Genomic DNA, 23,631 nt, shown 5'->3' on the forward strand with positions numbered 1-23,631 from the left:
AGGACCCCCCCTCTCCCCCCCGAGTGCACAAATTTTTGTGCACCGGGCCTCTAGTCTATATAATAAAAGCCTAAGCAACCTATAGGGCGGAATGACCAGAACAACCGGTTGCTATGATGTACACTGACCACCAGGGGGGCAGACGCTCAACGCAGGAGCTGCCCCCTGGTGGTCTGTGTGCTCCCACAGGGGGAGTGCCACTCAGCCAGAAGCCAGGCTCACGCTGGCGAGTGCAGCGGTGGGGGTGGGAGCCTCTCCAGCCTCCGCTGCAGCGCTAAGGAATAGTGAGCCAAGCGGTAAGGAGCAGCCAACAGGCGGACGGTAAGGAGCAAGGGGTCCCAGACTGCAAGAAGGCACAGGCTGGGCTGAGGGACACACACACACACACACCCCCCCCCCCACCAGTGCACAAATTTCAGGCACTGGGCCTCTAGTAATAGGATATAATGCTTAGTATTAACAGCACCTGGCATTTACTCAGTGTTCAGAAAAAATTACCATTCTAACAATTTTAGCATGCACAGATTCAAATAAAGAAGGATAAAATCAAACAAAGAAGGATAAAACTATTTATGAGAATCCAAAGAAAAAGGGAAAAGGAGTAGGAAAATAAAGTGTCACGGGTAAGATGAGCATATCATAAATACTTGATAACCAGTAGGCTCATAGTTTCTCACAGCAAAAAATAAAACAAAAAACCGTACATAGTTCCTGGATGCACTACCATGCTATGTTCAGTTGACTCTTCACTTGCCTTGTTACAGATTAAACAACTCTACTTCCAGCTTTCCATGACTTTAAATAGAATCATGGCTACACAGGGAAGAAATACAAACTTGTCTACTTCTTTCTCTATAAATTATTTTGATAGGTGGTAGTCTGTATTGGGGTGGGGTGGTGAGAACTAAATGGTGAATCCAAAACCTGCATTTTTTATTTTTTTAAATTATTCTTAATATTTTTAACTGATTTCAGAGAGGAAGGTAGAAACATCAATGAGAGAGAATCATTGATCAGCTGCCTCCTGCATGCCCTCTACCAGGGATCAAATCTGCAAACCTGGGAATGTGCCCTGACCAGGAATCCAACTGTGTGTGACCTCCAGGTTCATGAGTCGATGTTCAACCACTGAGCCACACCAACCAGGCCAAAACCCACAAGTTTTAAAAACAATTTCCAGTAGCTCCATCTTTCCACTAAAAGTACTGTCACCATGGTTACACTTTGCAATCGACACTAGTCTATTAAAGTCAAGGGACTTTAAACCAATTTATTGAGCATAAAAATCTTAAACCCATTTGAAAAATAATTTACTCTATATACTTTGTATAGCTCTTTAGATAAAATACAAGTACATCTGGATGAATTGATAGATTTTTATGATTAAGGCACATGTAGGAGGAAATTTGGTAATAATATTGCTAACTACTCTTTTGATTTTATGAAGCCTAAACAGCAAATGATCTTCATTTGTTGAAATACTTATGGGAGAAGAGCTACATAACAGTGGTAAGAAAATTAGACATCATGGGAGGTGCTGGCATTGCACATTCCTCCTTATCCATCTTTTCATATCTACCAAAACAAGAAAGCTCACCGGTTTTACATTCCATGCAGATGAACTTCCCATCGGGGAGTGATGTCACCCCCAGGCACTCCAGGTGAAAGTATTTGTAGCACTCTCCCTCACAAGGAATCAGAGAGTCACCAGAGCTTTCACAGATCTGCAACAGAGCAAAGAGCAGTGGGTCTCAAACTTCAGCAGGCATCAGAATTCACCTGGAGGGTCTATTACGACACAGAGCACAGGGTTCCTCTCCTATAGTTTCTGATTCAGTAGGTGTGGGGGTGGGGGAAAAGAATATGCATTTACAAGTATCCTGACAATGCTGATGCTGCTGGTCCTTGGCCCTCACTGTGAGAACCACTGAACTAGATAACTATTTCCAGACCCAATATGGTATAGTTTAAAAGTCAAACTTAATCTTTTACGATTCCGTTTTTGGAATCTGGATACTTAAAGTTTTTTTCACAGGGCAAAGCAGTATTTTTCAGAAAGGGTAAATATACAAAAACTTAATACCAATTTAATTTTAAGAAAATGGTTTTGAAATCAGTCATTTGCCATTTACTTCCATTTCATAACACAATCTCACAATGGAGATTTATATCTGCATATGAATAGTACATATTCCAACTCAGAAAGTGAAGAGCCCAAAATGGCTTTTAGATCTTGCTTTAAACCAGTATCATAATTTAGAAAGACACTACCCTCTCCAATAGGTGGTAAATTTATTTATTATTGGCAGAGTATGATAGCAATTGTTTCAAGCTATAGGACAGGCCACTTGCCTACCTGACACACAGTGTCCTTCTTACTCGTTCCAAAGCCTCTTCTTGACAAACTTGAGTCCACGGACTGCACATCAGAAATGTCTGCATCTGCAGTAGCTGAAGGGCTATCTACTTGCTTTCCAAAGCCTACCTACATGGAAAACATAGCACATTTTTAAGAAAAACAAAACAAAAATTTCCTCAGTTAGGTGCTATAAAGATCCTAGTAAGAGTTGCTCAAATAAACCTGGACACGACCTCTTTCCTTTCTTTCTAAAACATCTGGATACCATGCCTGGTGTTTTGACAGAAACTTTAGTTAAAAAAAAAAGCTATGCTTCTGTTATGTAAGAAACTAGCAAAATTAAGATGCGCATCATTACAAAATAACCCAAATGACTTCTTCACTGTGAATATTTTAAAAATCCCCATGCTCCCAAAGAAGTTGGGTAAAGCAATTATGTATGTTACTTGGTTTTGCAAAGCAAAAAAGTGCAGTGCTCAGACCCTTGAACATATTTACCTGCAGGTCACTCAGGCCTCTAGAATCAGAGTCAGATGTGTCTCTGTATGCTGAACTAGTCATTTCTACATCAGTTGAGGCGCGACTCCTTTTCTTTAGAGGTTTACAGGAATCTGAAATCTCGCTGGCACCTTAATACAATACACCGAAATTAATCCTAAAATAGTGCTTAAAGTTTATTCTGTTAACTTTTTTGTGGGTGAATATTTTCTTTCCCCAAACTCATCTGTAGTGTGAAGAAAGCACAGCTCCCTTTGTAACACTGAAGTCACGAGTCAAAACTTCATAAGCTTCTGACTTTCCTCACAGTGATTTATTTACAACCGCTCTATTAAAACATTTAATGCAGTGCCCCTGTTCTAAAGCTATTTTCAGTCAACAGAGCCCAAATTCCAACCTAAAAACCAATTCTACCAAAACTACAGGATAGCCGATTTGTTTGGAACCATCCAAAGAACCATTCAATTTGGAGGGGGAAGACATAAAACCCAACACACTATGTAGCTTACAGATATGGTCGCAGAGACATCTCCAAATTGTTTTTATTAGGGATGTGACAAATCTCTGATTTGTATTCGATTCGTACACGGATAGTGCCATTTTCCCCCAATTTTGCAATTTAGTTGAGTATTACCCCCCCCCAATAAATTCTGGATGTTCATAATTGTTCATCTGAGACTTCCTTGGTGAAGTGTCATTTATTGTGACCATTAACAAGTGCTGCAGCACATCTACACATGTCATGCCATGTAGGAGGCACATTGCTGAGGGCTGTAAACAGACAATCAATGTTCAAGTGCAGCCAAATCACGAAGAGCTGGATGAGAGGCCTCTATGTGGAATTTGTGCGGGAAGAAATAAATATGGAAAAAAAAGGCAGAGAATAGTGTGGAATTTTTTTTAAAACTGTGTGTAATACAAATCCAGCCAAAACAATAGTGCAAAAAGTTACAAAGCAACAATCTCTTGGGCTAATGCAGTATAGGCTATACAGAAACAGCCACGATGAAATGTGCAGATCAGGCACGGTGAATACCAAGGAACCAAGGAGACGGTTAATATTTCAACCCACAGTTTGTGTTTTGGATATTTCCCCCAAATTTTCCATACAACAAACAGACATCTAGATCAGCCCAGCAAGCTATGGTGGAAGTGTGCAGTCCAGAAGAGACCATGGAGAAACAAGTCTCCCGGGGCCATGAAGATCCGCAACAGGCTGAGTGAGAGTAGCACTTGGTACATAGCCATGTTCTGTGGTGGAGGATGTGGGTCTCTTTAGACTGCTCAGATTACTGGAACCTCGTTATCACATCCCAGTCTACAAGTTTTTCACTGAATGTTTCCTTACATCTATAAATGAGGGTGCCTGCCCATGTTAACGCTGATTAAAAAACACAAGTACACAAATCTATCTCCTTCATTGCTGGTGTATGGACCCAGAACACCACCATAAAATATTTCCTTGGCCTAAAAGATCACTGGATTAACAAGGAGTTTTAACAGAGGAACAGGAGTGCTGTACTGAGGCTTTCGAAGGGAAACACAGGTACCGCCATTTCCGATGAGTTTCTGAAAATGCTAGAAAAATGACAGACTGCCAAAGACAGCTGCCATACTTATGTTCTCCATGATAACAGCACTAACATTAAAAAAAAAAGCTTTTAATTATTGTAATGTACACAGTTTGGGCTGTTTGGCAAAACCCTGCAGACGCGCATTAATGATGCTTTATTTAAAAACAAAAAACAAAAACAGTCCATGTTGAAATTGATCAGTGTAAGTTAAACGGTGGTTTTTAGGCTGGACCCATGATTTAAGCTGTACCTATCCAGCTCAGACCAAAAAAAAAAAAAATCATTTGAATGTTAAAGCAATTGTTCAGAGTCTTGAAGAAGAAACCAGTCAGGAAAATGCCAATAATGATGATTGGCAAAATCAAAATTGGAAACAAAGAAACTGTTTATCGAGCCGCCGACAAAGAAATCTTGCATGGAGACTACAAGTCTGGAGTTTCTGGGATGAAATTGTACAGGAATCTCAGTCCACAGTTTCCTCAATCGCTGCGGAGACGGAGCTGTCACTGAATCTGACAGAGCCCTGCACTCCCCGGTCCGCCGACCCTGTGGAATGGTGGAAACACAACGCAATCAGGCCTCCTAATCTCGCAGCGATCGCGATGTCTTTTCTTGGAGCTCCGCCAAGCAGTGTTCCCTCCGAGAGGCTGTTCAGTTCTGCTGAGGATCTCCACGGAGACCATCGCTGCAGACTTCTCCCCGAGAATGCAGAGAGGCTGGTGTTTTTTATTTTTTAATAATGCAATTTGCCCAGAGTAAACTACAGGTATTAAATACAGTCTGAATGATCTCACCAAAAACGCACGAATCATGCTATGGAGTTTGTACTGTAGTCAAATTGCACACAGAAAATACAGATATAAGTTTAAGGTTTCTTAAACTTTGTGCATATCTCAAATAGATTTGCATTAAGGTCATCTAATAATGGCCATAAATATGCTATGAATCATTTTAATTTACAAAAAGATTTTACAGCACTGTAAAAATAAATGTGGCAAGATATTTTTTCAATCAGGTTGTCTCGTCTGATTTGTCATAGTCCATGTTTGACAAACATTAATAGGTACTATTCGGTATTCAGTCGAATACCAAAAAAAGTGGATTCGTCACATCCCTAGTTTATAAACCAGTGAAACCCCAGAACCTTATGGAGAAAAGTTGGAAACAGTATCAAGTCTAAGTGGTGTTCTCCAATTTACATAAAACAAATAAGACTTTTCACATGGAGGTACAGAATAGTATCAACTCTAAAAGTCACACACACACACACACACACACACACACACACACACACACCAGGGAATACTTCCATTTCACACAAATTATTGACTGAAGAGCAACAACAATGATTTACAGAGACAAACAAAAATACATGAAGTACAAATAATTGTTTAAAACTGGTTTTAATCAAGGAAATGAAAATCAACATTATAAAACTCACCTTTCTGTAATCCAGTCTTCACTGTAGTCTGAGGAACTGTTTCAACCTGTTTGGACAGAAAAATCAGCATTAACGAGGAATTTTTTTTCACTTTTAATTAACAGAGGGAAAAAATAATACTTCCATCAATCTAAGTAATGATGAGTGGTTAATGTATCTGAAATCCGAACTCAGTCCCATCTGCTGGGTAAAAGTCTCTGTCTCAAGGTCAGGGAGGGTTTAAATCCTAACTGCCTGTGCTGAATACCAAGTGACAACACACAGCCACATGCTCTCTAGCATAGACTTTCCCACCATTCCCTTGGTAGATTAAGAGAACAAGAATACTTTCCTCAGTGTCTGGGAGGCAGGAGAGGGGTTGTTTCTGCAACCAGCCCGATGTTGCTATAAACCCCTCCCGCCCCAAAGACGTTAGGATAAATTTTTACTTACTATGATACTCAGGTTAATGTAACTCACGCCACTTTAAGACCCTTCCGCGCCTGCACTCACAGCTAAGTTGCTGGGAATCGGGACCCTCTCTGTAGAGGGTGCTACAGGGCTCCATACAGCTGGAAGCTCAATACTTTTGCTGCTAGTACAAACTTAATAAGTTTGTGATATTGCAAAAGCACTTTCTTGAGTGTCTTATGAACAGTGTCTTGATCCTACATTAGGAGAGCGAGATCAGAAGTTATTCTGCCAATGTATATGTAAAACACGTGGAAATTTGAGGATTGAACCATTAGAATTAAAGAAAGGATGCTGTTTGGAGGAGTTCCTGTTTAAGCTATGAACTGAATTTTATGTTTCTTAAAGATGTGGTGAAATATGCATGTTGAAACACATTTTGTAAATATTTAAGGATTGTTCTAAGCTTTTAAAAAATATTTTTATTTTTTTTACAACAGGTAAAAAAAACATACAACAGAAGCGCTTTTATAAGATACAATTAGTAATACAAATATAAAATCTTCTAAACAATCACTGGTATTGTTCTACTACTAACTATAACACAGTGGCATTAACAATTTGTCCCATTTTGTACTCGTTCTGCTTATTAATTTTAAACTGACTGGTCACAGACTGAATTTGGAAACCAGCAAAATCACAATTTCATTTTGGTAATGAATACTGTAGGTTTGCAAGAGCTTAAAAAGATTTTTTGGAATATGATTTCTTAAGTACAAAAGTTAATTATGATAAATGAATGACAAATTAGTAATTATTGAAAATTTTAGTTAACTATTTCTGGGAAAATTGTTTTACATGCTTGATGATACCATAGAGCACCCACAAAGTCACCTTTTAAGTTTGGAAGTTTAAAATTATGAAGAAAATAAATAGGAAATTTCACACTCTTCCATATCAAGTGGTTTTAAAAATATAAAGCTTATTGGAACTAATATTATTCAGAATTGTCTGCTTAATAGCAGCTATCTGGGCTGTAAAAATGGATATTTTTTCAGTTTAATAAATTAAGAAAAATTCTGATTGTAAGTTTAATTAAAGGAATTATGGTTTCTAAAAATTTCTTTGAAAAGGTAATTTAATATGAATATCACTACATTGATTACACTGGTTTAAACCCCTTCAAAATGCTCCTCCTCCTCCCTCACCCCACTTGAAACATGTTTATCTGATAACCCAATAACAGATGAGTGCAATTCCATTGGGAAAATAACATTCCAAAAAATCTGTGATACCAACAGAAAAACCAGATCATCTATGATCATCTGTTTCTTAAATATAATTCTTGTACTTAATTTGATTTGTTTAAAAAATAAAAATACATACCAGCAGCTTAAAACAAAAATAAAAAAAAATTTTTAAAAAGGGAACTCACTGATGGTTCCAAATAAAAATCATGAAAGCATGAAATCATTTTGCTTATAACAGAAATTTCATAGTAAATGTGAGGACTTCTTTAAGTCTTGCACCACTGGCTTCCCATCTCCCGAAGCCTGACTGTGTTCTGTGAAAATGCCTGAAGCAGAATCACAGGGATGGCTGGGTTAAAGCAAGGCCGTGGAATTCACTAGGACAGAAGCATAAGATAGTCCAGAAAGGAAACCCAGGGTGGGGAAAGTTTTTCTTTAAGGTACCAATATTAAGCCACAACATTTACAAATACAATGCTTTAACTCTCTACATGTAGGAAGCCAACCTGCTCCTTTTTGATCTTCTTCTTTGGCACAACCTCAGTGGATTTCTCTGATTCGGAACGAGTTCTAATTGATCTTCTCTGTTGCTTCTTTTCTGAGCCTAAAATATAATTTAAACAAATAAATAAAAACTCATTTAAGGATGGCTTGACATTTATGTAAGATCTGACCAAATTCCCTGCTTTTCTAAGTTGCAGAGACATAGTTTAGTCTTCTTGAAAGCAGATGAACACATTTACATATCTATAATTGAAGAGATGAAGGAATTGAGATGGATGACAGTGACTTTATTCTCAGTTGACATTAGGAAATACTGATTCAAAATTCAATCAGTACTACATATTTTGCATTTTAACAAATGAATTAATTCAATATGTAAGTGCTTAACGGTGCTTAGTGCACTTAATACAAGTATTGCTATTGTTATATTATTAACAACAAAAGGGGAAAAGGTAGGAAATGCACAAAAAATGCTGACCAAAACCAAATTATTAACGTGACTATCAAGGGACTTGTTATAACAGAAATACTTAATCATTGAAAACTAGTTGAAACAAATTTTCAAGTGCTTTCATGTTAAATGGTACAAGAAGCTACTGAGATTTTTAAACAGTAAAATTCTTTAAAAGTAAACAGAAGATGACTCACATGGACCCCATTTTGGAAAGGATAAAACTTAGATTGTAGATCACAACTTGAAAGACTACTATGTCAGGAATGATTTCATTCTGTGACCCTGAGAAGGAATGGTACCTTCAGTGCAGCTGTTCTCCATCTTTTCAGTGCTTGGACCACCTAAATGGTCCTTCCTAGATAATAATCATCTTTCACTTACCAAAGGAGAAAGCTGCTAAGACTTCCTATAAAATCAGACAGAAGCTGCTTCAGTAAAGCCTTCATATCACCTGTATATTACTTTGTTTCATTGTTCTTGCCTATGTGTAAATAGATTCATTGGTTTCATTGTTCTTGCCTATGTGTAAATAGATTCCCTCACCTTAGTTCAAGGCCAAAACAAAGAAGGATCCCACTACCTTTGTTTTGGGGAAGGAGTAGGTAGTTTGATAATGACATATTGTTTCTGAGCTGTAGTTAATCATTTCTAGCAGAGAAGTCACAAATGAAGGTGCTAACCCCTTCCTTTACTCTTACTGATGAAAATGTTTATCAAAACAACAGATATTCTGCCCTCATAGACACCTGAGTATACCAGAAATCCATACTTTAGTGTACTTATCAATGTTCGAGTACCTACTAGGGAAGAAGAAAATGAAAACAGAACTGCTTAAAACAAACAAAAATCTCTACTTGTTTTGAGGATGACAACATAACTGTTCCATAAAGTACAGATATTTGAGGTATTGTCTTATAGAAGATAAGGCAACACGGCTTCTTAAAATTCTGAAAGCTACCCATAGAACACATAAATTCCACTACTTTTAAAACCACTAAAAAGTATGTTTACATTCTAAGATAAAGGAGGTAACCATCTTTGGATTTGGAAAATAGCTTAGAAACCTAGTATAAATGCAAATACAATTCTGCAAACCAAAGAAATGCAGCTGTGCCACACACTCTATGTATCCCCTAAATTTACTAGGAAAAGGCTTAGGAATTCTCCCTAGGTAGTTAACACCAGTTGAGATGATGATATAACTTGTTTCTGGAGGAAAATAAAATCTTTTTTCTGACTTTCAACTACAGGCATACCTCAGAGATATTGTGGGTTCAGTTCCAGACCATCGCAACAAAGTGAGTCGTAATCTTTTGGCTGGTGGAGGGTCTTGCCTTCAATTTGGAAGAAATGCAACATATGTGAAGTGCAAAAAAAGAAATGAAGCACAATAAAACTAGGTATGCCTGTACTGAAGTTATTTTTATAAGAAGCAAAATGGTCATTTAAAACGACAAAATACACTTATCAACACAGCAGTAACCAAATTTAAGCCAAGGTTAAAGCTTTAGTACACTCATCCTGCCCTGAATGGTTTGGCTCAGTGGATAGTGTCAATCCTTGGACTGAAGGGTCCTGGGTTTGATTCCACTCAACGGCATGTACCTTGGTTGCAGACTTGATCCCAGTCAGGGTGCGGTGCGAGAGGCAGCCAATGGATTTGTCTCTCTCACATCGATATTTCTCTCTCTTTCCCCCTCCCTTCCACTCTCTCAAAAAATTAATGGAAAAATATACTCCAGTGAGGATTATAAAAAAAAAACAAAAACAAAAAAACAAAACAAAACACTCATCCCTATATTAAGGTCCCAACATTAATTTACAGCCTAATTATATGTGCTTGCCTAAGGAGGAAACTGGACTTTTACCAGATATAAAGAATGATAAAATTCCACTTTACCATTCTCTTATAAGAAAGTAAAGAGAAAAAGTCCATTGCAGAACTTAAATCTTACAATGAAAAGACTACATGAAAATAAAATGTTCTGTAGCTGAGAAGGAAAAAAATCAACTCAATTAAAAATACAAGTATAGACTGGCCAGTGTTGCTCAGTGGTTGAGCACTGGCCTGCAAACCAAAGGTTCTCAGGTTCAATTCCCAGTCAAGGGCACACACATACCTGTGTTGTAGATTCGATCCCCAGCCCCGGTCGGGGTAATTGCAGGAGGCAACCAATCGATGTGTCTCTCTCACTTTAATGTTTATCTCTGTCTCTCTCTCCCTCCCTTCCTTCCAGTCTAAAATCAATGGAAAAATATCCTCAGATGAGATTTAAAAAAAATTAAAAAGTCCTGGCCAGTTTGGGTCAATGGTGAGAGAACTGGCCCAAGGATAAAAGGGTCTTGGGTTAGATTCCTGGTCAAGGGCGCGCATCTCGGTTGCAGGCTCAATCCCTGGTGAGAGTGGGAGACAACCAATGCATGTGACTCTCTCACATCAATGTTTCTCTCTCCCCCTCCTCTCTCCCTTCCACTCTAAAAATCAACGAGAAAAATATCCTTGAGTGAGGATTTAAAAAATAATAATAATAACAAAATAAAAAATAAAAAAGTATAATATTTAAGACCAGTCTAATATTATATGAAGAATTTACTTTCTCCCTAGTTAGGAGAATATAGATGTTTAAGTAAAGATCCTCCTAGTCTATGTATCATATTTAAATTCAGATAAATCACCAACAGTTTAAAGTAAAGAAAGACAATAAAACTGATTATGGAGAGCTGAGGCCAAAAGAGTATTTTAATGTTCAAAGAAAGAAACAAGTATTTTCAATTATGGCTAATTAATGTAAAATCTAAGTCCATTTATTCATTCCTTCGACATAATAATTTCATTTTTTTACACAGTATTTTGAAATATGTAGTAGGCAGTTAGACAGGCATGAGCAGAGCAAGGATGATAGACCAGGTACGGTAGGTCACCAGGTTGGAAAGCCCCAGGTACCTAGCAATGGGCAAAAGTGGGAAAAACAATTATTGTAGAGGAGGACCTTGCTCCCAGGGTAACCTCTCCTCTCCCAGCAAGCATATCACTGGTATGAGGTTTAGACCTCCTGACCTTCATATCACTGTCGTGCAGTTCGGACCCCCCCGCATCTTTCCTCCCCTGGCACGTTGCTAGTCATGGGGTAGACTCCTTTAGAGGAGGAACAAGGGGGCCAGAGGATAGCCTCACATGACTCCCGTACAAGCCCTTGCACAACCACTCCCTTAAGCACATTAAGCCCTCAGGACAATGAGGTTCTAACCTGCATCAAATGTTCTTGGAGGCAGAGCCTCAGGGTCTGCTGACCACAGACTCAGAGCTTTGGTTAAACTAGAGATGACATTTAGGCCTCAGTTGTGCTTCAGCTCCAGGCCCAGAAAAGCACCAAAACCAGACTAAGCTACGCCATATCTGACATCATGAACAGATGCAACAACTAATGACCCCGGGCCCTTGCACTGAAAATCAGTGGAGACTGACCCGGAAAGGACACACCTGGAAAGCTGATGAATAGTCTATTGAGATACTCCCCTAAGATCCCCACCTTTAGAGAGCAGATAAAACACCCCCTAGCACCCAGCACCAGCCAGCACCTTTCCCCACCCTCTCCTTCCCCCAGGTACCTGCTCTCCACCTTTCTTTTTGCTAAGTTCCAAGGGCCCTTCTTTTGCTTCTGTAACTCATTTCCTGAGCCCTCGAAGCCCACCTGACTCACCTTTGCTATCTCTGTGACTTTCTAAATGAAGTTCCTCTTATAATTTGAGCTTCTTGGCTCTGAATTCTTTCTTTGCCAAACTGAAGTATTGGGATTTACTGAACCCGAGGTCTGGTAACATTCTGGTTCCATTTTGTCCCTAAGACTTCCCTTAACCCCCTGAAAATGAAGGTCCCATGGAGCTCGTTCTCCAGGAAGCATGGTCTGGGCCACTCCCTTCCCCTTCTTTTCCCCCACAGGCATGTATCACCTAACTTCTAAGGGACCCCATGAGACTTGTAACTAGGAGAGCAATGGGCAGCAGCAGCTCAGGCTAAACCTCTGAACCTGTCCCCAAGGCCCCCTTTTCTCTGACTAGGCTCTCTTATTGCTTCTTCTATGCCCTTCCTTGTTTCACTGCACTAAATATATTTTTGCTGCATTCAAATTCTTGCTTGCTTTTCTACACTTTGTCTCTTGATTGAAATCTTTCCTTCAAGAAGACAAGAACTGAAGTCTTGTCATCTTGCTGGTAACACCATTATTTAAATTCCTGTAGGAAAAATAACTGTTACTATAAGCTCTCTAGCCCCTAAACCAGTGATGGCGAACCTTTTGAGCTCGGCGTGTCAGCATTTTGAAAAACCCTAACTTAACTCTGGTGCCGTGTCACATATAGAAATTTTTTGATATTTGCAACCATAGTAAAACAAAGACTTATATTTTTGATATTTATTTTATATATTTAAATGCCATTTAACAAAGAAAAATCAACCAAAAAAATGAGTTCGCGTGTCACCTGACACGCGTGTCATAGGTTCGCCATCACTGCCCTAAACCATTCTTTCCTATTGAAATAATTGCTTTTATAGTTTGATTTTTTAAAAATAAAATTAGATTTTGATCACTTAAAGTTTCTTAGGAACATAGCTACCATGTTATAGTAGAGCAGAACTATGACCTCAAAATGGATCAATATACTCTTCATTCATACCCACCTGCAGAACCAGATGTTGCTTCAGGAGATGATACATTCTGAGTTGCCTTTTCATTTCTCTGGTTTGGTGTAGAAATTATAAGTCTGTCTTGTCCCCTGACACTTATTTCCGTTTTGTTACCAATTCCCTTCAAAATAAGGCAAATAAAAAATAGGTATCGGGAAAAATGTAATACTTTCAACAATAAAGATTTTAAAATATAGCTAAAGATTATAATTTGCTTAAATTTTATATGGCCTTGATTGCAGCTAATTATCTGAGTCATTATCAGAACAATTTTATTAAAAGTCATCAGGGTGTATTCCAAAATGTACAATGAGATAATGTAGAAAAAAACCTGTATGTCTAAGTCCAGATGATGAATATCACTAAAAAATATATGTGTATCACATAATTTTCTGTAAAAAACAAAGTATTTTCTAGTCTGAACAGTCTCTCCCTTTACTCATGTCACAATAAGAGAACTCTAGGCATCTTCATTTGGTAAAGTACTCTACTAGACAGCTGAAACTTTCAACACATCTTGAAAGACAAGAACATCCATAGATACAGAAACATGCCATTCATGGTGACCAAAATGTGCACCCAATAAGCAATTTGGAACAGACAGGTTTAGGTATTTTTAACGCATTGAAAAAAAAGGAGTGATTTATAAATATGTATATACATCTTTTTATAAGCTTTCATTTATAAAAGGTCAGTTTTATCTCAAATTTCATTTACACAGCACTCTTTGGAGAGGGTTACAAAAATTTGATCTGTGCATCTAAAAGCAGATAAAAAACTAGCTCCACTAATGGAACCGATCTGCATTCAAAACAGATATAGAGTGCTCATTTGCCATTCAAAGCTATCAACAGGCCCTAACCGGTTTGGCTCAGTGGATAGAGCACTCAGTGGATAGAGCATCGACCTGTGGACTGAAGGGTCCCAGGTTCGATTCCGGTCAAGGGCATGTACCTTGGTTGCGGGCACATCCCCAGTAGGAGGTGCGCAGGAGGCAGCTGAATCGCTGTTTCTCTCTCATCGATGTTTCTAACTCGCTATCCCTCTCCCTTCCTCTCTGTAAAGAATCAATAAAATATATTTAACAAACAAACAAACAAACAAACAAACAAAAACCGCCGCTATCAGCAGAACCACGTGGGAACTGAACTGTAACTTAAGTTTTTCCAAGCAGTTTAGCCTTAATGAAATCAGTTGCACCTAAAGGCAGAAACAGGCAGAGGACCTTACACTTTTCTGTAGGGAAACATATCAATAATAAAGCATACCTATATTTAATTATTTTAATGTCCATATGACAATGTTAGGAAATAGAGATTTCTTTAAAAATATACATCCAAGGGGCACCAACTCAAATTCACAAGCCCACGATTGTGGTACTGGTGGGAGGTAGTGAAGAGGTCTATGGAATAAGTATTATAATCTTATGAAAGAGTTTTAAAGTATTAAAACTAAAGTATAAGTACACTAAATGGAGGCCTGGAGCTGGCTGATAGAGACATTCAGTTCCAAGAAGCTATTTTCACCCCATACCCAAGCTATCACCACAGTTAAAGAACTAACGTAAGTTCTGGTATTTCTCTAAAATACATTAGCTATCCCAAGCCAACATGAACTTAACAAAATTGCTGGTGCAACCGAACAGATTGCTTGCACCTAGCACCCAGCACCAGCCAGCACCTTTCTCTACCCTCTCCTTCCCCCAGGCACCTGCTCTCCACCTTTCTTTTTGCTAAGTTCCAAGGGCCCTTCTTTTGCCTCTGTAACTTGTTTCCTGAGCCCTTCAAGCCCACCTGAATCACCTTTTCTATCTCTGTGACTTTCCAAATGAAGTTTCTCTTATAATTTGAGTTTCTTAGCTCTGAATTCTTTCTTTGCTGAACTTAAGTATTGAGATGTGCTGAACTGATTAGTGGGTACAATTATTACAAAGGTTAATTCAGATAACTGACAAAATGATTTAATAAGAAGCACACTTTTCAACTAAGAAAATTTAACTATACAAACTTAGAAACAGGCAAATTGCCCAGTTTTTTTCCATGACTTTAGGGAACTAGGCTAAATTTTGGCTGCACAGCTAAAGATTAATCAAGTTCAGATGGGGATAATACAAAAGATGGGGGAGGAGAACACAGTCTTTTTGCCTGTGTCTTTTTTGCCCCATCTGCAACAGAGTAAACTGGCTGTACATTTCAAATGCAGTGGATATTTAAATTATGACCTGGTGTTGTATCTTTTTTAAATGCCAAGGTTAACTACTTATTAAATACCATTTCCCAGGGGGGGAAAACCATACAACGATATGAAAAAAGAAGGTACCTTTGTTGAATAAACAAACTGATCGATAAATTTCCCATCTCCTGTAGCATTCTGAAGAGCAAACACTTGTTCAATTTTCACAACTGGAGACATGTTGCACTTCTGCAAATCCAAGCTCCCTTTGTGCATTGTAATAGAAGCTGGTAACGATTTCCTGGCTGCTGCTGTTTTCCAGGCTATTTTAACAGGAGGTGGTTCTTCCTCTTCCACACTCGTGTGCCGCCTCTGGCTATGTCTCCGAATCTCAGTACTTGATAGTGAGGAGGCCACCTCACCTGTATTGGTCTGTTCTGGCTGAGTATTCAGCACTGATCTTGGTCTCCGGGGTTTTTTAACTTCCGCTTTGGAGGCAACATTCTTTTTCGCTTGGGATAAAGACTCCTCAGGCTGTTTATCAATATAGATAAAAGTATACTGTTCTATTCTTTCCTCTCGGGTCATTTTCAATGCTTTCTCTGCATGGGCAATGCCAATATCCCATTGAGCACGTTCTCTCTGTGGTCGGGGTTTCCGAATCTTTAAAGAGAGATATAGGCATTATCAGACACACTTCAAGCTAACAAGTGCATTTAAACCACAAGGTATTTCCCATGTGAGCCTGTCATCTTTCTAGGTATACATAAATATCTTCAGGTTCTTCAGTCAAATCAATGAAATGTTCTTACTTTATAACTTGGGTAAATTGGTATTACTATTGGATGACATGCAGGTCTACTCCCTTTTATAAATCCCCCTTTGGTGACCACTCTTCATAAAAAGTTAGTAGTAATTCCCCGGCGTGGCTCATGGTTGAGCATCGACCTATGAACCAAGAGGTTACGGTTAGATTCCTGGTCAGGGCACATGCTCAGGTTGCAGGCTCAATCCCCAGTAGGGGGCATGCAGGAGGCAGCCATCTATGATTCCCTCTCATCATTGATGTTTCCATCTCTCCGTCTCCCTTACTCTCTGAAATCAATTATATATTTATTTATTTATAATTTTTTTTAAAAAGAATGATACCCCTACAGCTGCAGGGTGCTACAGAGATCACAACAAAGCTAACGGGCACTTGAAGCCAGCATTTGAAGCTGTGCTGCCAGTTTGTAACATAATGTACACAGGGGCAGAATGGGGAGAGAAAGGAGAGAGCCCTGAGGAACAAATGTAAGTTGACAAGACATAGTAAAGCAGAAATGTATGAGAAAAAGTAAACCTGAATCAGAGTTTTCATAGGTATCTATGTCCAGGGTTGATTAAAAAAAAAACTTCGGACTGGCAAGACAGGTAAGAAAACTCTAAATAGCCATGTGAGATGACCAAAGCAATTAAAAATTATCCAGGGGGTTAATTTCTGACTGAGGTAGCCAGAAATTAGCTAAAGAAACCATGAAATGTTATAGTGTATGTCAAACACTGATGTATAAATCTGTAAAATATTAAGTGGGATAAAATTAATCAAAATCCTGTGATCAATTTGAGTTTTTAAAGTGTAAAAATACGACAAATTTCTGAATCACAAGAGACCCACACTAAAATTAATTAGTTGAGTTTAAAAATCTCAACCAGCCCACCCAGTATGGCTCAGCAGTTGAGCATCAACCCAGGAACCAAGAGATCACTGGTTCGATTCCTGGTCAGGGCACATGCCCAGGCTGCAAGCTCGATCCTCGGTGGGGGGCATGGAGGAGGCAGTCGATTGATGATGTTTCTCTATGATTGATGTTTCTATCTATCTATCCCACTCCTTTCCTCTCTAAAAATCAATGAAAAATATTTTTAAAAATATTTAAATATCTCAACCAGACAGAGTATCACAAGTTTATGTCAAAATTCTAAAACATCTACCACCACATCAAACATGTTTCTTGGTTCATCACCTGTGTGACCTGAGTTGAACCAGTTAAGCTTTCTGTCTCGATTTCTTCATCTGTAGAAACAAGAATAATAGTATCTACCTCATTTAAATTTTATGAAGATTAAATACAAGCATTGCCTCTCTCACAATAGATACGAAATATTTTTAAAACTTTATGTTCATAAAAATTTTGCTAAATAAGAATGAAGAACAAGTATGGAAAGATGTTAAAATAGGAAAAATAATAAAAATCCTTGGCAAAATCCATATTTCACTAGCATCTACTAGACTTATATATGTTAATTCAATTCAAAATAGAATCCAACATTATACTGAGTAGACAGGTCAAGTTTTTAATAGTACTATATCACTTACAAAACTACTGACATAATAAGTTATTAAATTGGAATACAAGGAATGAAAAGAACAAGTCATTCTAACAATTGTCTGAATTCAAGTATTAAAAGTTCTACTAAATTATGAAGTCCTTTAAAAACTATATTTGATTGATAATGTTAACATGTTGTCAATTACCTTTTGTTTCTCAGAGTGATTGCTGGCTTGTTTGGTTGCCTCTGCCAGTAATTCTTCATATTGTTTATGACCTTTATACTCTCGTACCCGTTTTTCATGTACCCATGCCCTCTCTGGTTGGTTGCTAAAAAATTGGACGTGATATTCCCGGGCACCTGAAAGTAAAAATCCTTATTAACCATTTCAGAACATACGCATGCACATATACTTTGCAAAAAACATGAACCTAAGCTGGTTCCCTAGTATTATTCCCATTAAAAGCTGTAGTTTTGCAACAGGAAATGTTCGCTTGACATGACAACTTAGCATACTTTCAATGGCAGTAGTTAAAACACATGTCAGTTCCTCAAACATCTTTCTGTAAAACCTTCAAACACATTTCAAGCACATCCTTTTTTCTTCTGTACATACTAGAGGCCTGGTGCACGAAATTCGTGCATGGGTAGGGTCCCTAGGCCTGGCCGGTGGTCAGGGCCAATCTGTGGGAGGGCCCCGCTGGCACTTGCTTTGGCTGGCCTGGCACCGCCTGCTTGCCAGCCCCGCTCCCACCGCCACCGCTGGTCGCCTCCCTATGCGGGGCAACCCACGGGGCCCCCGCTGGCACCAGCTTTGGCTGGCCTGGGGCCTGCAGGCTGGGGCCAGCTCCTGCATTGAGCGTCTGCCCCCTGGTGGTCAGCGCACGTCATAGCGACCGGTCATTTCGCCATTCGGTGGATTTGCATATTAGGCTTTTATTATATTGGAGGATTTGTGCTGTTGGAGGCAACAAAGGAGGCCTACTCTCAGACCCTGGCAGGCATACGTGCAGAGGGAGCCGGATGCCGGCATGGAGATTGCCCACGACCTCTGGGACGGAATGACACCAGCGTTCTAGGTATCTAGTGGTGGCTTGGTAGGAGGGGGCCTCACGTTTACAAACATGCCAGCTGTATGGAAAATGCCTTCACATGGACGAAGATCCCGTTTGAGGACAATTTATCTTGTCTATAACCTAGGTCAGCGATTTTCAACCCATGTGCTACAAAATTTTTTAAAGCATGTAACTCGTCTTCCCTTAGATCATCAAATAAAAAATGACAAGAGTCAACACACACACACACAAATGAAAATTGTAGTTTTGGGTTGTCCAAAGATGTAATCCAATATTGACCAATTATACACCTAATAGTTATTACAAAAATCACCCCAAATGATTAAAATTAGTATATCAAGGTTTAAAAGAAAATCATAAATTCTGCTAATTATCAGATTTATGTTGGTTGCAGTTTATTTTTACTTGCCTCAAAACTTTTTACAAACAAATCTGAGTGAGATAAATAAATTTTCCTTCAAAAAATGTATAACATCTTTCCTGGACTTCTAAAAGCCAACTACTGGTCAAATTGCTTTTCTAACTGTGTAAAAGTATGGTATACAAACCTGGGGTTAAAATAGGAGAGGCTACTAAGACTCTTCTAGGGATCCTGTGAGGTCAAACTATCTTCATAAAAATACTGAGAAGTTACCTATCTTTTTACTATGCTGACATTTGCATCTATATTGCAAAAGCAATGGCAGATAAGAGTGCTGGCATCTTAGCACAAATAGAGGCAATGAGTGACACCAAACTAGTACCATATTCTTCACAGCCATATACTGGCAGTTAAAAAAAAAAAAGCCAGATTTACTTCATGTCCTTCATGAAGCAGTAAAAATGATTAATTTAATTAAATCTCAATACCTATCTTTTTAATATTATGTGTGACGAAATGGGAAGAAGGCATAAAGCATTTTTTATATATATGACAGCTATCTAGAGGAAAAGTATTTATATGATTGTTTGTGTTGCTGCAAGGTGAACTGGCCACTTTTACACAGAATAACCTTTTTACTTGAAAGAATGACTAACAGAAGAAATATGGTTATTTGAACTTGAGCATCTGGCAGATATTTCTTCAAAAATGAAAAAAAGCAAGTTTGTCACTTCAAGGAAAGTGGACATTTGTTGGCAATAATAAAATGTGGTCTTTCAAGTAAAAAGTAGAATTTTGAAAAAATTCTGCCACTAATTAGTTTTCCAACTTCCCAATAATCAAATAATTTCCAGATGAAATAAAAATTTCTGTTAACTAATGTGATTTTTAAAAAAATATATATTTTATTGATTTTTTACAGAGAGGAAGGGAGAGGGATAGAGAGCCAGAAACATCGATGAGAGAGAAATAGGACCAGCTGCCTCCTACACACCTCCTACTGGGGATGTGCCCGCAACCAAGGTACATGCCCTTGACCGGAATTGAACCTGGGACCTTTCAGTCTGCAGGCCGACACTCTATCCACTCAGCCAAACCGGCTAGAGCCTAATGTCATTTTTAAAAATATCTATAAAGAAGTGTGTCAACATTTGAAAGGCATGTATGACTTAGTTAACCAATATTTTTAAATGGCCAATCTATATATGATGTTACAAAATCATGAAAGGTTAAAGATCCATTCAAAGTGCAAGACAGAACCAATGGGTTTTATGTAACAAAGTACAAAAAGTTTATCAATATGATTTCAAATTCCACACTGTAATTAACACACCATCTGTTGCATTTTGGTGTAAAAACAAAGAAATATATCCACAATTCTATGAAAAGGCTACTAAACAATAAAGTACTCTTCCATTTACATGTACATATCTGTGTGAGGCCAAATTAACTTTAAATACTTCAACCAAAACAAGAAGTCAGAACAGCTGAATAAAGAAGCAGATACAAAAATCTAGTGTCTTCACTTAAGTCAGACATTAAAGAGATTTATAAAAATGTAAAACAGCCCTGGTCTGGTGGCTCAGTTGACTAGAGCATTGCCCCATACTACCAAAATGTTGCAGGTTCCCAGGCAGAGCACATACTTACGTTGCAGGTTTGATCCCTGTCCGGGGCATGTATGGGAGTCAACTAATGGATATTTCTATCTCATATTTTTCTCCCTCCCTCTCTCCCCACTCCCTCCCTTTCTTCTCTCTCAAATCAATAAACATCCTCATGTGAGGATTTTTAAAAAAGTAAAAATACCATTCTTCTCATTAATTTGTTTGTGAAAACAGTTATTTTTCATCAAAACACAATAACGTATAGTGAGTTCTTCTAAAATAAATTAGTAAACACTTAAAACTTTTCTCAGCTTTAATTTCTAAAGTAAAATAAATAGTAATAGATATAACCCAATATAAACAAAGCTTCTTGGAGTCCTCAAATTTTAAGAATAAAAGGGACCCTGGGACCAAAACATCTGAGAAGAGTTGCTGCAGAGTAGTGCTACTCCGAAAATGTGGTTACCAGAATAAGCCAGTCTGTGACAAAATAAGCACAAAAGTTAAAAGTGGGCATCTAGAACCTATGATAATTTGACATTGCTGTGGCACATAATTAGAGATCTTATACTCTGTATTTTTTGGAGAAGGAGGCCTATCATTTCTCTAATAGTTAATTTTAATGTATTTGATAGAAATATTGGTCCATGGTAGACTAGAAATGAAAAACAACAACAACAAAAAAACTAGTCCTTTACCAAACATAGTTTGAAAAACACTATTCTAGAGAAAGTCTCAGGTCAACTGAGAAACATAGAAACTGATCTTTTTGGGGAATCCAAGATAATTCAGGTAGAGAGAGAGAGACAACAAGCAGATCCTGACTAGAAAAATGTAGGTATTATGCCTAAATTGAACTAAGTTATCTGAAATCTATTAAACCTTAGATTTGAAGAATTTTAATTTTATTAGACATTAAACAGATTATATAAGGAATTTTGAAACCAAATTAAAATTTTATATGAAAAATAGCCTCTAAGAGAAAACATATACACAATTCGGATTTCCGTATCTTTTAATCTGAGAAAGAAGAGTGATGCACAGATTCTATTATAATTAATCAAAGAAGGTTTATCAAAAGTCCAAAGGTATTGAGGGACAAAAACAGAAATATAACCTAAACCAGGGGTGGGGAAACCCTGGCACACGTGCCAAACATGGCACACCAGTAACTTTTGCTGGCACGCGAAACCCTCTCTTATAATCTTCCATTTACAATTTTTTCCTTAATATCGACTTTTTTAGTTTTCAGATAAATTCAGAGTAGGTGCATCTTAGATAAATAAATAATTTTACATAACAAGTTATCTTAAAGACCATAGACATGGATTGACGAGAGAGGGGAAGAGCAATTTCTACACCTCTGCCTTAACTCTCCCTGCCTTCCTAGATCCGACCAGTGTTTTGGTTTCATCCACATACGCTGGTGAATCTTTGTTCTCAGTGATGAATTTTGTTAAGTCTCATAATTGGAGTAGCCTGATGGATGAAAGTAGTAGCTCGTGCATAACTCTGAAGGTCACGAAATATAAACCTGATGTAAAATCTGTCATCAGTGATGCAGCAGAAAAAGTCCCACTGATAATATCAAACGGAGTCATAAAGTTTTCTGTCGGACTATCAGTGTACATGTATACATTAAAAAATAAATGTATTTTTCATCATCATATACTGTGTTTTTGTCGTTCGAATAAATTTTATTATTTCTTCAAGGTTTTTCACATACGTACTTCTTAAGAGATATCAAGTAGGTGTAACATGTTCTCAAAAAATTAGGGTTGGCACGCAGAAGAATTTTTGAGTCAGGGATTTTGCTGGTTTTCGCACACACTCACAAAAAGGTTGCCCACCCCTGACCTAAACTAATAGGTGAGTTTGAAGGATAGGGTGATGAGTTACAGGGTTGAAAGATCATAGGACATAATCTGTTTCCAAGATTCAGAATTATTTATTCAGAAGCAAACAGACAATCCCAAAGGACTTGATAGTTAAAAACTAAAACTAATATATAACCCAATCTCATTTTATTCTTTATTTTCAACTTTTTCATCTATTAAATCATTTACTATGGATGAAAAAAATGAAACTATGTGCCTCTTTGTTAGTACTTTGCTTCCTGCTGTCTGGAAAACCATAAAATAAAAGTGTAAAACTGAAAGACCTGAAAGATTGAGAAATAAGCATTTCTCTCTCTGAATAATGGACTAAATTTTCCAATAGAAAAATGTTGAGGAAATGTTTTTATATAAGAAAGATAATATAAAGGTAAAACCATCCAGTTTTAAACTTAAAAAATATATTATGATCAAAAGTTACAATGCGTATAATGTGATACCATTTAAAACTCAATAAAAATGTTTATTTTTATATCTATTAACTACACTTACACTATGCAGAGAAAAAGAATTACTCTCAAACTCTTAATAATACTTACATATCTGGAGGACAAACTATGGACACCTCTCACTTCTGACCATATATATTTTTGTATTGTTATAAAGAGAAAAAGCATTTCATTTTTAAATTTAAAATGAGACCTAAACAATGAAATACAACTTAAAATAGACATGTGATCCAAACATCTTTTTTTAAAAATTAACTTTTATTATTATTATTACTAGTGGCCTGGTGCACGAAATTCGTGCACATTAAAAGGGGATTAATTAGAGGAAATCTTTTAATTTTGCTTTTTCTATAATAGAAGTGTCAGAGATGAAAAAAATTAGTAAAATGTATATGAAAATCTTCCTCCTGTCAGAGTCTGGGGTGCGCTACGGGACCCAGAGTCAAGTCCCCGCCCACCCACGGTGCCTCAAAATCACGCAAGACCCAGACCCAGCTGGCCCCACCCCCATTGGGCGAGATCCAGACCCAGCCAGCCCCACCCTTGTCAAGGCCTGCCGGGTGGGGGGTGCAGCTTCAGGGCCCCCGTCAAGCCCTGCCGGGCC

At 37.9% G+C, this 23,631-nt stretch overlaps 1 protein-coding gene across 8 annotated transcripts in view; it reads right to left on the minus strand.

Moving 5' to 3' along the window:
- WHSC1L1 (Wolf-Hirschhorn syndrome candidate 1-like 1) overlaps positions 1-23,631 on the minus strand; it is a 102,921-nt gene that overhangs the window by 33,450 nt on the left and 45,840 nt on the right. For 6 of the 8 annotated variants that reach the window (XM_005856431.2, XM_005856430.2, XM_014536308.1 and 3 more), the window contains 8 exons: positions 17,845-17,999; positions 15,474-15,989; positions 13,149-13,275; positions 8,019-8,116; positions 5,873-5,918; positions 2,858-2,988; positions 2,357-2,485; positions 1,598-1,724 (listed from right to left, as the gene is read on the minus strand). In XM_005856431.2, the coding sequence (XP_005856493.1) occupies positions 1,598-1,724; positions 2,357-2,485; positions 2,858-2,988; positions 5,873-5,918; positions 8,019-8,116; positions 13,149-13,275; positions 15,474-15,989; positions 17,845-17,999 (1,329 nt within the window). Of the gene's footprint in view, positions 1-1,597; positions 1,725-2,356; positions 2,486-2,857; positions 2,989-3,382; positions 4,978-5,872; positions 5,919-8,018; positions 8,117-13,148; positions 13,276-15,473; positions 15,990-17,844; positions 18,000-23,631 lie in introns of those variants that run through there. The other 2 variants (XM_014536328.1, XM_005856432.2) reach the window with 2 other exon arrangements.

The sequence above is a fragment of the Myotis brandtii genome, unplaced genomic scaffold, assembly GCF_000412655.1.
Source record: "Myotis brandtii unplaced genomic scaffold, ASM41265v1 scaffold103, whole genome shotgun sequence".
Lineage (NCBI taxonomy): Eukaryota > Metazoa > Chordata > Mammalia > Chiroptera > Vespertilionidae > Myotis > Myotis brandtii.